Source organism: Sceloporus occidentalis, unplaced genomic scaffold (assembly GCF_023333645.1).
Source record: "Sceloporus occidentalis isolate IW3139 unplaced genomic scaffold, rSceOcc1.0.p SCAF_1, whole genome shotgun sequence".
NCBI lineage: Eukaryota > Metazoa > Chordata > Lepidosauria > Squamata > Phrynosomatidae > Sceloporus > Sceloporus occidentalis.
In genome coordinates, this window is record NW_028316981.1 from 74,107,471 (window position 1) to 74,125,253 (window position 17,783).

Below are 17,783 nucleotides of genomic sequence, written 5' to 3' on the forward strand. Positions count from 1 at the left end.
GTTCTCTGGAGCAGCAGAAAACAAGCTTGCTCCCTCCTCAATATGACTTCCTTTCAAATATTTAAACAGGGCTATCATATCACCTCTTAACCTTCTCTTCTCCAGGCTAAACATCCCCAGCTCCCTGAGTCGTTTCTCATATGGCATGGTTTCCAGACCTTTCACCATTTTAGTCACCCTCCTTTGCACACGCTCCAGTTTCTCAACATCCTTTTTAAATTGTGGTGCCCAGAACTGGACACAATATTCCATTTGGGGCCTGACCAAAGCAGAATAGAGTGGCACTATTACTTCTCTTGATCTAGACACTATACTTTTATTGATGCAGCCTAAAATTGCATTGGCCTTGTTAGCTGCCGCATCGCACTGTTCACTCATGTTCAATTTGTGGTCCACTTGGACTCCCAGATCCCTTTCACATGTAGTTTCATTCAGCCAGGTGTCCCCCATCCTATATCTGTGCGTTTTATTTTTCTGCCCTAAGTGCAGTACCTTACATTTCTCCGTATTGAATTTCATTTTGTTAGCTTTGGCCCAGCTTTCTAGTCTATTCAGGTCATTTTGAATGTTAATCCTGTCCTCTGGAGTATTAGCTATTCCTCCTAATTTCGTGTCATCTGCAAATTTGATAAGCATGCTCCCAATTCTGTCATCCAAGTAATTGATAAAGATGTTGAATAACACTGGGCCCAGGACAGAGCCCTGTGGGACCCCACTGGTCACTTCTCTCCAGAATGAAAAGGAATCATTGTTGAGCACCCTTTGGGTTCGGCCAGTCAAGCAGTTACAAATCCATGTAACAGTTACCTTGTCTAGCCCACCTTTTACAAGCTTGTTTGCAAGAATATCATGGGGAACTTTGTCAAAGGCCTTACTGAAATCAAGATATACTATATCCACAGCATTCCCTTCATCTACCAAGCTGATAATTTTATCAAAGAAAGAGATCAGATTTGTCTGGCATGACGTGTTTCTCTGAACCCCATGTTGACTTTTTGTGATTATGGCATTGCCTTCTAGATGTTCACAGACTTTCTGTTTAATGATCTGCTCCAGAATCTTTCCTGGTATTGATGTCAGACTAACTGGATGATAATTGTTGGGATCCTCTTTCTTCCCCTTTTTCAAGATGGGGACAATGTTTGCCCTCCTCCAGTCTGCTGGGATTTCTCCTGTTTTACAGGAGTTTTCAAATATTATTGCCAATGGCTCTGATATTACATTTGCCAGTTCTTTTAATACTCTTCAATGTAGTTCATCTGGTCCTGGAGACTTAAATTCATTTAGATTAACAAGGTGTTCCTCTACTATCTCTTTACTTATTCTGTACTGAAATTCCCCTATTCTGTCCTCTGCTCCATTATCCTCAGGTTGATCACCTTTTTCCTTTTCTGAGAAGACTGAGGCAAAGAAGGTGTTGAGTAATTCTGCCTTTTCTCTGTCTTCTGTTAGCATTTTGCCATCCTCTCGATGCAGTGGCCCTACCATTTCCTTCTTCCTTTTGCTGCGGACATATCCAAAAAAGCCCTTTTTATTGTTTTTAACCTCTCTAGCAAGCCTGAGTTCATTCTGCACTTTAGCTTTTCTGACTTTACCCCTACACATGCCTGCTATTTCTTTGAATTCTTCTTTGGTGATTTCCCCCCTTTTCCATTTCTTATACATGCTCCGTTTAAAACTTAGCTCAGTTGAAAGTTCCTTAGTCATCCATCCCGGTTTCTTGAGACATCTCCCATTTTTCTTTCTCACTGGAACTGTTTGAAATTGTGCCTTCAGTATCTCCCTTTTAAGAAACTCCCATCCGTCCTGAACTCCCTTATCTTTTAGTATTTCTGACCACGGGATCACCCTCAATACTTCTCTAAGTTTACTGAAATCTGCTCTCCTAAAGTCTAGGATGCGTGTCTGACCATGCTTGGCTTCTCCTTTCCATTGTATAACAAACTCCAGGAGAACATGGTCACTTCCACCTAATGATCCCACCACTTGCACCTCATTAACCAAGTCATCCCTGTTGGTTAGGATCAGATCCAAAATAGCTGACCCCCTTGTTGCTTCGTCCACCTTTTGGACCATGAAATTGTCTTCCAGGCAAGTGAGGAACTTGCTAGACCTTGAGGATTTTGCTGAGTTTGATTTCCAGCAAATATCAGGATAGTTGAAGTTGCCCATCACTACTACATCTCTCTTTTCTGACAGTGTGGTCATCTGTTCTAGAAAGATATCATCCAATTCCTCAGTCTGACTTGGGGGGTCTGTAGTAGACTCCCACTGTAACATCCTTGTTGTTTCCCTCCCCTTTGATTCTTATCCAGATGCTCTCCACCTGGCTTCCATGATTGATGTCCTGGATCTCTTCACTGGTGTAAATATCTCTGACATATAGTGCTATTCCTCCTCCTTTCCTGTTTGGCCTATTTCTCTTGAAAAGGTTATACCCCTCTATTTCCACATTCCAATTATGAGACTCATCCCACCAGGTTTCAGTGATGCTTATTATATCATATTTGCTTTGTTGTACTAGGAGTTCGAGATCATCTTACTTATTTCCTATGCTCTGTGCAGTTCTCACAAGTCCATAGTGTGAAGCCATGGCAGTTAAAGTGGTGTCAACCTGGATTTTTTTCTGCAGTGTGGATGAAGCCTTTGTTCACTTTAAATCCTGACAATTCTCAGAATCCAATATTCATATTACTCTTTCAATATTGGTATTAGGGTCTTCTAATCACAAGGTCATCTGCGAAAGTGTGTAGTTTATATTTATGGCAATTTTTCTCATCACAATTACTTTTCTCGTCACAATTTCCAACAGAATTAAAAATAATAGAGGTAACAGAGGGCACCCTGTTTTTGTTTGTTTGTTTGTTTGTTTGTTTTCCATGATTTATCCTCCCTCAAGGGAGGATATTATGATTTATGCGGCTGGAAGCCATGCCGGAAGGAGGGGAGCCACGCCCTAGAAGAAAACATTGGTGCGTGCTCCTGTGGCATGTGCCCCATGTGCCACTGTTATGCTGCTGTGGGCACGAGCTTGAATAGGGCTTGAGCATCCGCGTTTTTAACCTTATGCGGGTCGGTCCAGAATGGATCCCTCGTGTAAGTGAAGGGTCGACCGTATTCTATATGTCTACAATGATTCTGATGTTCATATGTCCTCTGGGAGAAAGCCATTTGATCATCCTGAAGCCAGTCTTTTAGAATTCTCTTTAATCTTTTTGCCAGCATTGACACAAAAATATTTTAATCTTTATTTAATAATGAAATGGGCCTGTAATTTCAAAGTTCTGGGATGTCTTTTTTTCTTTGGGAATCAGAGTAATCATAGTATTTCCCCATGATTTTGGCCTTTTCTTTTTACTGATTTCTGTAACTGTCATATGTTGTGGAACTGTTAGTTCTTCTAATTTCTTATAATAATTTGCTATAGGGTCATCAAGTCCTGGCTTTCCTTGAATTAGTTCTTTCAGCGGCTTCTATCACCTCAATTAATGAAACTGGAGAGTCAAATTATTCCCTTTGTTGGTCAGAAATTTTTGGAATTTCTTCTTTGTCTAAGTAGTCCTCTGTTTTCTTTTTCTCGTTAAATGTTTGTGGGATATCATCAAACAGCTTGGAAAAATAATTATAAAACGCCTTTTTTAATCTTGTCGAGTTTGTAATACTTTCCCATCTTTTATTTCTAATATTATTTTCCCCTCTTTTTATAATTTATGAGAAATTTATGTGGTTTATTTGAATGTTTGAAATTTCTTTATTTCTTTATTTCTTTTCTAATTCAACGGTCATTTCTATGCTTAGCTGTTTTTTAAGATTAATACTTTTGGAGTTTTCTTTTTCTTTCTTCTTGATCTCTTTTAAAAGTTTATGTTCTTTCTCTCTTTATCCTTTTTCATTCCTATTAAATGAAGATACCTCTTATTACTACTTTAGAGGCTTACCAAAAGAAAAATGTAGGGCAATATATCATTACAGGGAGAAGGTCTCTAAACCAAGTAGCATAAAAGATTAACAAGGAAAGTCTGGTACTTATGAATACTCATTTAACACTTAGAAAATAATACAAAAAAATTCTGATCATATAATAAATAGCATATATTTACTGCAATAATATCATTTAAACCATCCAGTGGAATAATAATATCATATAAACCATCTAGAAAATGATCATACAGCCAAAATGAGGTTACCAGTATTTGAAAGCAACCATAACGTAAGGCATCCTAGCCATGTAACTTAAAAAATACCATCAAAGGAACAATCATATATATAATGCCCAATAATCATTTTAAAAAGATATGAAATTCATGAAGTTTTTGATGTACATTTTACAGAAAATGAAGTCTGAAGACCTTATGACTTAAAGGAATCTTGGGCCAGAAATGTATGGGCCAAATAAGGTGGCTTCCAGCCACTTGGGTGTGTGTGTGTGTGCGTGTGGCATTCAAACAACGCATGCCCCCAAAACAGTTGGAAGCTGCTCTGATGCCATGCTCTGGCCCAAAGAACCAGAATAAAAAGGAGCTGAAAAAATCCAGCTCCTGGCCACACAGCTTGGGGCCTGTGGCGGCAACCACTTTGGAAGTGAGCTGTGCGGTTGCTGCAGTCCTGGCTCAATCGTAGCTAGAACAGCCTGAGGCTGCTTCTTCCCAGCCATGTGCTCCACATCTTGGAAATAAATTTTACTACTACTCTGGCCTAAATCCATTTCTTATTCCCAACTAAATAAGCTGCTGAACAGTATGCCAGTACTTACAGTATGTGAGTCCCATTGATCCTGTGGGTCTACTGTAGCTAGGACCAGCAATTAGATTTTTGGCTATTAGCCCAATTGGTTTGTTTGCGTGTTTATCTGAAATGTGCCCCAGTGTATTCAGTTGATCTCAGGCACAGCTAAACATGCATAATTCAAAGTAGGACATATTGAATTAAATTCAGTAGAACATATTATGAAGTGAGACATTCCTACTTGATGACAACAATAATGTCATCACTTATATCCTATGTTTTCCTCCAAAATGGGACTTGGGCATCTCACTAAAATTAAAACAAATACAGATAAACATTCATACAAACTCATATAGGGGAAAACATGCAAAACATTTTTGCTAAAAAGTTTATCTATCTATAGATAAAAACAAAAACCTTTAAAAAGGTAAAAGGTAAAGATCAATACTACAGCACATTGTTAAATAGTACAGCACATTATAGTCAGTTTTCTAAAGCCCGCCTCCCTTGCAGGTGGTAGAACTGGGGGAAGGAGCTGTCTTTAGCCTCTTCAGGAAGGGAGATGCAAAGCCTGGGTTTATGGGAGAGAGCTCCATGCTGTTTATCAGACAATAAAGACCTATAAAACTGGTCAATTTTGTTCACTCATAGACTAAGGAGAGCATGGCCTATTGCTGGAATGCACAATATTTTTAAAAGAGCACATGAAAACACTGGACATCCTTTCTGCATGTTGACAATTTATCACTCAGGGCACAGTTCCAGTCCATGTTAAGTACTTAACTTTCCTTGAGCTTAAATGGTATTCAGATTGATTTCTGTACATAGTTACTTAGTGGAGTCCCACTGAATTCAATGGAATTCACATACAAGAACATGTGAGATATGTTTTTTAAAAGTGCTTAATTTTAAGCACACAATACTATGTGCTCAGGCATGGCTTCATGACCTTTTCATTTTAAGCCCAATTTATAATTCTGAGATCATCTTAATCATAGATAGTTTAAAGCTCAAGTAATTAAAAATATACTATTGAGGGGCAGTGTTAGGAGAAAAGGTTGTGAATAGCAAATGAAATGTAGTGTTGATAAATTAATGTGACAGAAATTTGGAAAATAGCACTAGTTAGACCTATTCAGTGCTTCGATGGTGAATTAAAACTATTGACATTCAAGGAAAACATGAATCCTTTGCACCGTAACCTCGAAAGAGATAAATGAAGGATTTGAATCCAAGTATCACTGTTCCATGCCCACTTGTTAGAAGATGCAATCAAACTGAGAATTTGGAAAAGGTAACTTTGAACCCATACAAACTTTGAGCCCAAAATAAAGCTGCTTCAGGTCAGCACAGGAGGTATGCCCAAGAAGCCGGAAGCCATGCCAAAGCCATGCTCCAGTCCTAAGGACTTGAGTACAGCTTCTGGCACAGCTTCTGGCCACTAGAGATGCATGTGTCATTTAAACAGCATATCTCCAAAGTGACCCAAAGCAGCTTTATTTTGGCCTGTCTGTACAGGCCCTTTGTTAGATGTGAGTGCTGTGTACCTTCAAGATATTTTTTACTTATGGCAACCCTAAGGTTTTTTCTTGGCAAGTTTCCTCAAAGGAGGTTTGCCATTGCCATACTCTGAGGCCAAGAGACTGTGACTTGGCCAATGTTATCCAGTGGAGTTCCATGGCCAAGCAGAGATTTGAATCCTGGTCTCCAGAGTCATAGTCCAATGCTCAACCACTATGCCTTACTTGGCCCTAATGCAAGGGTAGGAAGCATTTGGCCATACAGAATTGTTGGACTTCAAGTTCCAGAAGCCCCAGCTAGCACCTAAGATCAAGAGATTGTTGGATTTGTGCTCTCAAATATCTAGAGGACCAAAAGTCCACCACCTCTGTCCTAACAGCTGCTGCTGAAAGTAGAAAGTGCATAAGTTTAAACTAGGGTTGCTAGAATGAAAACTGGAGAGGATTTTTGAACCTTTAAAAGCTATTCTGCTTCTTACCTGGTTGCATGACCATTTCAAACTGGCTTCAGGTCAGGATACGGAGTGGAGACCGCCATGGTCAATGATCTCCATCTGTGCATCGACGGGGGAAGTGTGGCCCTGTTGGTGGTCTTAGACCTCTCAGCGGCCTTCAATACCATCGATCGTGGTATCCTTCTGGAACACCTGAGGGAAATGGGAATCGGGGGCACTGCTCTGCAGTGGTTCCAGTCCTATCTCTCGGGCAGATTCCAGATGGTGTCACTTGGCGACAGCTGTTCGTCCAAGAAGGAGCTCAAATTGGGTGTCCCTCAAGGTGCAATTTATGTCTATACTTCCAGAGGCAATAGTTGACTCTGGCAATATGTAGGACAGACCCCTAAGGTGGCACCATTTGAAAGAATATTCCCTGAAGCAGTGGTTGTCTTTAGTAGGCCAGAGTAAAATCACTCTTATATCTTCCAGCTGTAGGTACATTGTATTCACCACCCTCACTTGCTCTGAGATTCACTGAGGTATTTTGTTCAGTTGCTTTTAGTGATAAAATGTTGCTAGTCCTGAAGAATCATAATGTTTCCTGTTTTAAGTGACTGGTAAGTGCTCAGGTTAGTCTTTTGCATTTACCTCGCCCATATATTAAATACCAGCAGAGAGAATCTCAACAACTAAATCCATTTGTCCTGTAAATAAATACAAAAACCTACATTAGACTATCCTCATGCTTTGTGGGGATCATTTTGTATCTTACTCTGAATCTTTCTTCCTATTGCATCCTGCCCTCCCTGTGTTACCTGTTTCTTGGGAGGAAGTAACACCTAATTCCAATCTATTAGACACATAAAGCATGACATGAAGTAGCAGCTCATGCACCAAACATATTTGTGTGTGTGTGGGAGGCTCATCACAAAATGGTGGGTGGTCCCCCTCACAGATTCCATGCGTAGCCCATGATGACACACAGTGGTAGAATTCAAAGATATAGCCATGTTAGTTTGTAGAATCAGTATGTAGAGAGATCTTGTAGCTCCTTTGAGACTAACTGAAAGAAAGAAGTTGGCAGCATGAGCTTTTGCAGACTTCAGTCTATTTCCTCAGAGGCATTTGGATTGTCCCAACCCTTTGTGTGTTTATTTGGAAGTTAGGTTTTACTGAATTCAATAGGATTTTCTTTCTGATACGTGTGTGAAAGAAAGCAGCCAAGCGACATGATTCTGTACATAATTATTAATCACATTTTTGAAATTCTGAAAATTCCATATTTGGGAATGGTTTTTGTAATCTATATTGGGAGGTTGTTGTTGTTGTTTTTGTACTGAACAAAAAATACAGACTTGTAGGAAATGTAGGTTCTAAAGGGTAAGACAATACCCTTCTCAAACACAACATTTTGGAGAGTAATGTTGTGAAAAAGGTTGTAAAGCAAAATTACTGTCTATCAGATGCTGTGGAGGTAGACAACTCAAGACATATCTTTTCAGTCGTAGGAACAGTACCGAAAAGCAGGATAAAGAGATTGTGTGTGTGTGTGTGTATTGTGGCTCCAAACTGCATCATATAGACAGACCTCCTTTGAAAAGTTCATGAATGGTGGCTGTTATTTCCTTACTGGGTCCTACATGACAAAAAAGTGTACCAGGAGGTGTCAGATAGTTGTCTAATAATGCCTGGCTCTGCCTTAGTCTTACCTAACTGTAGCACCTCCTTTATCCACTTATTTTATGATAATGATGGGATTTAAAGATAGGCTGGGAACAGTGGAAAGTTCTTGTCAAGTTCAACCAGACAGTATGTGGATTTCCCTGTTCCTGCCAAATCAAACATGATTTTCTGTCCAAGTGCAGCAACTGAAGGTGTCATTGGTCCTGGAGGCATATCACTATTGCACTATAAGCTGTCACAAGCCTATATCCAAACAGGAATAATGTGGCATTAGTAACAATATTAGATCTGTTCTAACTTTATAGGATGTCCTAGGGTAGGAGTAAGAATTATGTACCAGATTTTGATGAACTGCAACTCCCAGCATTCATCACCACTATGCTGGCTAAAGATAATAGAAGTTGCAGCTCAGCAACTGGAGTAGGACACAATTTGTGTCCTAGGGAAGGAATTAAACTATGCATGGTTAAAATACAATGTCAAACCAGTTTGCAAGTTTAAAATTAGACAGTCAGAGGATCTCTGTGTATGTAGTCTCCTGCTGCCGTATGGTGATCCCATGAATCTTATAGGGTTTTCTTAGGCAAAGAATACTCAGAGGTGGTTTTGCCAGTCCCTTCCTCTGAAATATACCCTGCAGCACCTGGGATCTGGTTTTCCATCCAAGTATTAACCAGGGCTGACCCTGCTTAGCTTCCAAGAGCTGAAGAGATTTGGTGCCTTAGGCTATTTAGGCCCTCTACCAACCACTAGGCTTCATGAATCCACCTGCTGCACAGTCTCTTGGAGTTCTCAATTTGGCAACAGCTTTTAAAAGCACGATTTAATTACATTGGAAAGGGCTCCTAAAATGTGAGGACTCAAAGGAGCTGCCTAGGTATAAATTCCCATTGATCTCTCCTGAAATGCTGTACAGAGCAACCCCCTCTACTCCCGGCCTTCATTTCTTATAATAGTAGCCTGGAGGAGCTTGCAGCTGAGGAATCAATTTGGTCTGCGGGTGCTACTTCCGATGGGCCAAAAACAGAAGACGGTTGGATGGATGGAGGCATTCCTGCTGGGGTTGCAGGCAAGGTGCTTCAGGAAAGGGATAGAACCAGCCCAGGCACCATTTAGGGCAGAACATTATTATTAGACTGAAGAATCTGACTAGACACAGAGGACACTGGCAGGAGCAAGAAGGGAGCATGTGTGTGGAGATGGTGGCATGCACAGGATGCATCCACACTGGAGAAATAACCCAGTTTGGCACTGCTTTAACTGGCCTGGCTAAGGCTATGGAATTCTGAGAGTTGGAGTTTGTTGTGAGGTCCAGCTCTGGTCTGGGCCCACAACAAATTCCAACTCTCAGAATTCCATAGCCTTGAGCCAGGCCAGTTAAAGCAGTGCCAAACTGGGTTATTTCTCCAGTGTGGATGCATCCACAGACTGGGAGCAGGGGTAGCATCTGGGTTGCTGACAGGCAGGGTCAAGAGGAAAAGAAGTTGAGAACTAGGACTGGTCAATGTGGCTGCCCCCCCCCCCCAGCCTATGCTGTGCACAGGATGACCAGAGGTCCTCCTTTTCCAGGACATGCCCTACATTCCAACCTTCTGTCTAGGAGGAATTCCAAAATGTCCTCCATTTTGAGCATAACTAAGAAGCATGAATGTGTACATGTAGAATGTATATTTATATGAAGTATTTTGTGCTTTTCTTTGGCCATGTCCTCCACTTTTTTGAAAGCCCTCCATTTGGGGCCTGACTAAGAAGCAGGGATTTACATCTCTAAGGAGTGTCCTGAGCTATTTCTTTGGCCTCCATCTTTCCTGAACGCCCTTCATTTGGGGCTTGACTAAGAAGCAGGGATTTACAGTTCTAAGCCTTTCTTTGGTCATGTCCTCCATTTTTTTGAACGCCCTCCATTTGGGGCCTGACTAAGGAGCAGGGATTTACATCCCTAGGAGTGTTCTGAGCCATTTCTTTTGGTCCTGGTCCCTATATTTTCCTCGGAGGCCCTCCATTTTGCGGTGTGGGTGAGGAGGAGGAGGACCTGTGGGGCCCAGCCAGGCAGCCAGCCTCCCTCTCCATCAGCCCAGGCTGCTTGCAGAGGGATGCTTGGTGGCTTTGGGCTGGAGGAGGAGGAGCAGCGGGGAGAGCATGCGCAGTGGCTGAGCGGGGGGGCATGAAAGGGAGGGAGGAGGGAGGGGGAGGAGGGAGCAGCTCGGACGCCTATTTGAGGCGAAGTCCCACTTTCCCTCGGCTCAGTCTTGGCCACAGCGGAGCTGGAGGGCTGGGAGGACAGAGAGAGAGGCCCCCGGAGAAGTGCCCTGGACGCAGGGAAGGAGAGGGCAGGCGGCTTGGTCCAGAGGCTGCCTTCCCTGGAGTAGCCCTCCTCAGGCTCCATCCTGCGCAGCTGGAGGCGCTTCTTGGCAGCCCCCCAAAAAAGGAGAAGAAGAAGGAGAAGAAGAAGAAGGGGAGAGTTGCTGCTGGCTTCTCCCCGCCGCCGCCGCCGCCGCCGCCATCCTCCTCCTCCTCCTCCTCCTCCTCCTCCGGCGCTGCATTTTTAATGGGAAAATGGCGATGTGGGCTCCGAGCTGCCTGGTCCGGGCTCTCTGCAGCCCCGTCCTCCTCCTCTGCCTGCTCCTCTCCACGCCGCCCCCCGCCCAGGGCTACAGCTTCCCCCAGAACTACACGTAAGTGCCAACACACACACACACACACACACACACACCCCAGGGGAGAGGGAGAGGGCTGCGGCCACACTGGGGAGAGAACCCGCTTTGGCACCGCTTTAACTCTTCTTCTGGCTCAAGGCTATGGAATTCTGGGAGTTGGAGTTTGTTGTGGGGCCCAGAGCGGAGCTCCGCTCCGCTCTGGGCCCCACAACAAACTCCAACTCCCAGAATTCCATAGCAGAGAGTCAGACAACAAGTTAAAGCGATGCCAAACCGGGTTATCTCCCCGGTGTGGAGGCAACTGCCGGGTCTCTCTCTCTCCCTCTCTGCCTTCTGACTGACCGACCTCCTTGGCAAAGTAACGGGAAGAAGTTTCCCATGTTGTTGTTGTTGTTTTTAATCCAGGGCTCTTTTATTGTTGTTGTTGTTGTTATTATTTATTTATTTATTTGGGTGCCGTGCATTTTCCTTTGCAAAGCCAGGCTGCTGCGTAACAAGACACACACACTTCTCTTATTAAAAAAAGGAAGGATTGGAACCGACAAACAGGACCCCAGGAAGAGTGTGATGTTGAATGTAATATATATATATATATATATATATATAGAGAGAGAGAGAGAGAGAGAGAGAGAGAGAGAGAGAGAGAGAGAGAGATTAACAGAAACAACTACAGGATTTCTTAATTGCACACTGCAGTGTTTTTCCCCATATATATAGTGTTCATTAACACAAACAACTATATCCATAGATATATATGGAAAGGATTCTTAAGTGCACATCACAGTGTTGTTTCTTTTTATATGCATACATAATTTTCATTAACACAAACAACTGTATATGTATGTGTGTGTGTGTGTATATATATATATATATATATAGAGAGAGAGAGAGAGAGAGAGAGGAAACAACACTGCGATGTGCACTTCAGCAATCCCTTCCATGACTGCTGAGGTTGGGATGGAGCGCTTGAATTGCCTTCCAGCCAAGGCATGAAAGGACCCCATCATCGGAAGAGACCTTTCCTATGATAGCAGCCCCTTGGGAAACGCAGCCTGAGCAAAGTTTGGGAAACGTCACCAGGTAGCAGCCACCCTCGCCTTTCAACGGTGCCCCCTTATTTACAGCAAGATGTGTTTTCTGAATAGTTCAGGCATCAGCGCAAATGTTGGCAGCCTCAAGTTTCTATTTTTAAACCCCGCTTTTCCTGCGCCTTTTATCAGTTTCTGCGCTCGCTGCCTCACGTCACGTAACGTGCCGTTATTTGCTAGCATCCTCAGGAGTGGCATGAAGAAGGTAGCTTATGTTCCTAAGTTTTTCAGTTAAAAAAAAAGATTCTTATTGAAAGGTTAGTGTTAGTCATGGATGAAGCGGAGATGGTTTTTTGGGGCTTTTACAGGTGCACCCACGCAGTCTCCGTGACACAGGAATACCTACAGGAGCTCTAAACTAATAAGGTATTGATAGCTGCATTGCCACAGGCTGTCTATACCTCCTGTGTTAATAATGTCATTAATGCCATGAATGTACTGGCACAAATAGATTTTGTGGCAGAAGATCGCAAAGTATTGCCTCAGACAGCAAGGCGAGAGGCAACATGTCAAATTTCTTTCCATTAGCAGTTTGCTGTCAAAAAGCCCCTCATTTTAATGCCACACTCATTCCAAGCCTCTTTCTGTAAACCTTCCTGATCTATGATTGGGAACTGGTACAAGGAGGCAGTATAAGGAACAGTATAGGGAACACAAACCGGCTGTTCTTGTGACACGACAGGAAGGTTTGCCGGGTGTCTCATTATCCACCTGCTTCTTCAAGCGAAGAAAATAATAATGTCTCGATGACCTGAATCTGTAGTAGTCATGTCAACCTTAACTTTCCATTAGTATTTTTGTTGGAATGCCCTAGATTAAACCTTATCATGTAGGATAAATTTTGTGCAATAATGAAAAATATTTTGACAGTGTTAACTGAGCAAAAGATTTTGAATGCACTTGACCTGCTGAAGGACATGCCTGTCTGAAGGCATGGTCAGAAGCTCATATAAAAAGTACGGCTGCTCTCCCCAGTGGAAGACTTTAAAGCCCCCCTTGGGAAGAATCAGAGTGATCCAGCAATGCCCCCACCTCCAGCCTAAAAGTTCCCTGTATTCACTCGCTGATTCTCTAGATCAGCTGTGGATCATAGCTTGCGTCCTTCTAAGCTTCCACATATTATTGACCTCTGGGACTCAGCTGCTGAGATCTCTTTCTCTGAATCTGACTGTCAAACATGAATACCAATTCCACAGGGCTATGAAGTCTAGAGAGGTTTCTCCCTGGGGTGAGGGAGGCAAAATGCTTCTACTTGTTAAGTACTAAATGTTTAGGATTTTATCTTGCCATCTCCTGTGTGCATGAGTAATCCTTACTCATGCAAGCAATCCTTTTAGAAATAATCAGTTTACCTCGCTCTGTGAATGATCGCAGAAATAGCCCCCATTGCTTGAATCATAGTGTCAGTGTTTTCCTAGAAACTGAATTTGTTACTTTACATTAATAATTTATAAGGAATTCCTGCATTGTTCGTACACAAATCTAAATAGGAACCATAACCTAGGAAGCATATAGGTTTTTACAGCATTTATAGACATCCCATACACAGAAAAGCTGGACATTTTGTTAAATCTAGTGTGCCAAGTTTCCCCATACATTCTTTTGGAATAAATTAGTGGGAAAATAGACAGTGCCGCAGCAGTTTTATATGTACTTACTGAAAGTAAGCCCCACTGGACTCAACAGCACTGAATCTACTTCTGAACAAAAACAGATAGAAATGGGCTATACAAAATGTATGTTTATATCAACTCTTCTGTCGTAAAGTCACCCATCATGTAGGGGTTTGAGACTGCATTCTGAAACCTCTGAAAACACTTGTAGAAATCAGTGGCTGTTAGCATGTGCTCCAATTCTGTGCAGCAGCATCTGGGAAATTAAAAACCACATACTTGTAACTTTTCATGGGGTAGCAGTGTGAGATTTACCCATAATATACAGTGCATACCTCTGGTTCCTGGGAACCAAACAAGTTGGCATTGCAAATGAAAACAGACAGATCTTGGTTGGCCACTTCTTAGATCTTCTAAGACTTCCCTTTTTCGATCCAGAAGACGCAGGAGACATAAATGGATATCTTGGATCTTGATATTATCACTTCTGGTTAATTCCCTTTCACATATGTGTTATAATGCTAGATAACAGCTCTTTAAAGGTCCTAGCTCTGGTGTCAGTAATGGTGGAGGTGGGTAATACTCTCCATTGAATTGCTTTCCGTTATAAGCCTCACTTAAATGACCCTTAATGAAAAAACTGTGTTAGTAATGCATATAACATTTTGCAGACTTTTTCAGGGGGAAAAACCTAACAAAATGAGATTTTTGATCTACTAAAATATTTGCTTTCCTTTCTTCAGACAAACATCTAATTGTATGTAAGTGTATACATCTGTACCATCTATGTGGTACCTTACAGTGTTTCGTAGAGAAACCCACAAAGCTTACAGATTTAAATAGGCAATGGAAAGCAATGGAGCAGAGAAGGAGAATGGAAAAGGAGTAGCAAGTGGTGGGTGTGGGAAAATATAGATATATATGTACTTAAACTTGGCTCCAGTTGGCAATGAGGATTACTAGGTTAAGCCAAAGGCTTTGTGGAGAAGGTAGGTGTTGGGGAGAGATCTGAAGGAATATATGTTGGACACTGTATCACATGAGACTGATACTGGGCTTTTTATTATTATACAAGCTCTCAGTTTTTAGATATTGTTCACATTAAACTCTTAATCTTTCTGTCTCTTTCTTTTTCTGCATATATGTCTGGAGTCTTCAAATATAAGTGCTTTGCCTGGCTAACTAGTCTTAGAGCTGCCTTCCATTACAGTAGGCAGTCTTGCCTGCAGCATGCAGAATGATTAAGAGTGTTTGCACTAGGATTGCTGCAATTCGGATACGGTTTAAACATTCACAGTGGTTTTGCATATCAGTTCTGTACCCTAGAAAACCTCTGGTGTTTCATATTATCTCTCTTTTCCTGGGTAGCATGGTTTTAATCATCTTATGCTGAGCTAAGGAAGGCTTGGCTCAGTCTCTGTTGTCTAATGTGGAATTTCTCATCGAGATTTAAAAAGTGAAATCCCAGATTGGAACAGGCCCATTCAGTCGGGCATGTTGGGTGGTATCCCCTTGATTGACAAGTTGCTTTGGGTGAGTGGGTATGCCTGTGCACACAAATAGGATTAAGGCTTTGCTCTTTGATGCTGATTCTTCTCTTAAATACTCTCCAGCACTGGCTAACTGGTGCTAAATAGAAGTAGGATCATGTGGAGGTATGTCAGCAACCGCCACATGATTCTGTGTTTGTGTTTTGTGGTGCAAGATGATCCTGTATAATAATCAATCATTTAAGAAGATACTCCTCTGTCTGTTGCCATTTCTGTAAGACATTAATGGGAACTGAAAAATGTATAAGCAGTGCAGAATAACCCAAATATATATTCTAAAGCTATAACAATACTCATCTCTTTCTGGAAGAACAACTAAGAGCCCTGTGGCATGTTAAGGCTAACAAATTTATTATGGCATAAGCTTTGTGGGCTACAGCCTACCTTATAAGATCCATCAAATATACATTATCAATATTATAACCTTTTAAGAAAAGCAGTTTTATTCTTTGCTCTCTAAGAAGGTTGCTCTTGTTTTGAATTTTAATGAAGCTTTCTAAACATTGGGAAGCTGTTCTTCTGCTTATGGAACAGAGCATACTTTGGACTAGTATCCATAAAGGTGAGATTTGGCTAGTGAAAGCCTATCATCTGATAGTATTGTTTGCTTGTTAACATGGTTCAGCTCCTATCTCAACACGAGTCACTTTTTTTTAGTATTAATCCCTCTATCTCCTGGGTGGAGTAATGTTAGGTGCCCATGTTTTAAAATGTCTTGGTGCTTTCTTGCATAAATATTTTTTAAAAAACCAAGTCTACAGCTGTTCCTAAATACTAATTTATTCAGTTTTTTATACAATATAAAGTGCATTGCAATAATAATAATAATAATAATAATATGAATTTAACTCTTTTACTAAAAACATCCAGAGCAAGTCACAACATAATTGTAGCATCATATAATATTAAGAATGAAGATGAAAGTTCAAGCAGTATTTCAAAAATCATAAACACCCTTCATTGCCCCCCCCCCAACCCACAATTAAGGCAAAACAAAAACAGAAACCTGGCATCACCATAATTACATACCACACATCAAAACTGGTATTAAAATCCCATCCAAATAAGTGTCTTTAGTTTCAGACAAATAAGTGCAGAAGGAGGCTGCTTGGTAAATGGCAACTGGGAGAAGAATGTGTAGAGTCATGGCACTGCTACAGAAAAGTCACAGCACCACCCATTTCATGCTCACTTGTGGTAATCTTGTCAGACAGCATCTGCAACAAGTCCTATTGGATCAATTATAATTCCATGGCAGGGCTATATGGGGGCAAGCTGTTGTCTCAGATAACTTAGTTTTTACAACATGCCTCTGTTCAGATTCAAATTCACCTTGGTACACGTGTCTGAAGAACACAGAAATACAGGGATCTTTTGAAGAGACATGGCAAGCACACCACAGATCATGCCATCTGCTCCCACAAAGTGAAGAAATTAGTTCACCGATGAAGATGACAAAGAGATGGTGCGGCTTTATTTTACCATAAATGTTTACAGACAGACCCACAGAGAAACATAGAAGCAGGACATCATTTTGCCAGACAAAGAGCAAGGAAGATGCAAACGATAAGATGAGGAAGGGTGGTTTGGACAATATATACAACACAGATTTCTTCAGCTTTTGTTGGAATGAAATGGACCTTCTTAAGAGGTGAAGAGATGTTCCAGAGGATGTTTAAGAAAAAGAGGAAGAAAAGAGTGAAAATGGATATATTTACTTTCTTTCACTGTGAGAAGGACCCAGAGGTTGGTCACAGTTGCTTAGAAACTCACAGCAGGCAAAGACTGCTGTCTGGTATACTGGCATATGGTAAGGAATTCATAATGGAGTAATTACTCTGGAAGTCTAGATAACTGTGTGCACCAGTTTGTCCAAAAACAGCTCAAAGGCTTATGTATCCAACACTGGTTAGGGCCAAGCAATGACAAGGAGGGTGAACAGTTGGCCAAGCCATTATTGGAGACCCCAGAGCCAAATCCATTGTGACTCAGGATGAAGCAGAACAAAGAGATCAAGAACTCAAAGGCACAAAAGGAGACTTTAAAATGGTTCCTAGCTACTTGACTGAATTAAAATGAGTTGTCCAAGCATTTCAAAGATCATGCTTGAGTATTAAGTGGGCTGTCCAAAAGATATTTTAAAAGTGATGCTTGAGGTTGCTGGCTTGTCTGGGATGAGGATGTTTCAGAATTGGAACATCTTTTCTGTCAAGCTTCTAGATCAGGCATGGGAATCATGCAGCCCTTCAGATGTTGTTGAGCTGCAAGGCCCAGCAACCCCAACCAGTATAGCCAATGGGGAGGATTATTGGAAGTTGGAGTCCAAGAATATCTGGGCAATTATATGATTACTCCTTTGCATTAGATTGGCACATTTTAATACCCCTATGAGTAGCCTGGGTGCAGAGGCGTGGTATTCAGGAAAGCATTTGTGCTTTCAAGATTTTTAAGCTTTTTATTCTTAGCAGGGCAACTACTTTTTAATTTAATTATAGCAGCAGAGCCTGTAA

General features: G+C 41.6%; 1 protein-coding gene across 2 annotated transcripts in view; it reads left to right on the top strand.

The window, feature by feature from the left end:
* Positions 1 to 10,572: 10,572 nt before the first annotated feature.
* The window catches only part of CACNA2D2 (calcium voltage-gated channel auxiliary subunit alpha2delta 2), an 823,310-nt gene continuing 816,099 nt past the window's right edge, over positions 10,573 to 17,783 (top strand). For both annotated transcript variants that reach the window (XM_089525311.1, XM_089525321.1), the window contains exon 1: positions 10,573 to 11,040. In XM_089525311.1, coding sequence (XP_089381437.1) covers positions 10,922 to 11,040 — 119 coding nt within the window. In that variant the 5' untranslated portion in view covers positions 10,573 to 10,921. The remainder of the gene's footprint in view (positions 11,041 to 17,783) is intronic.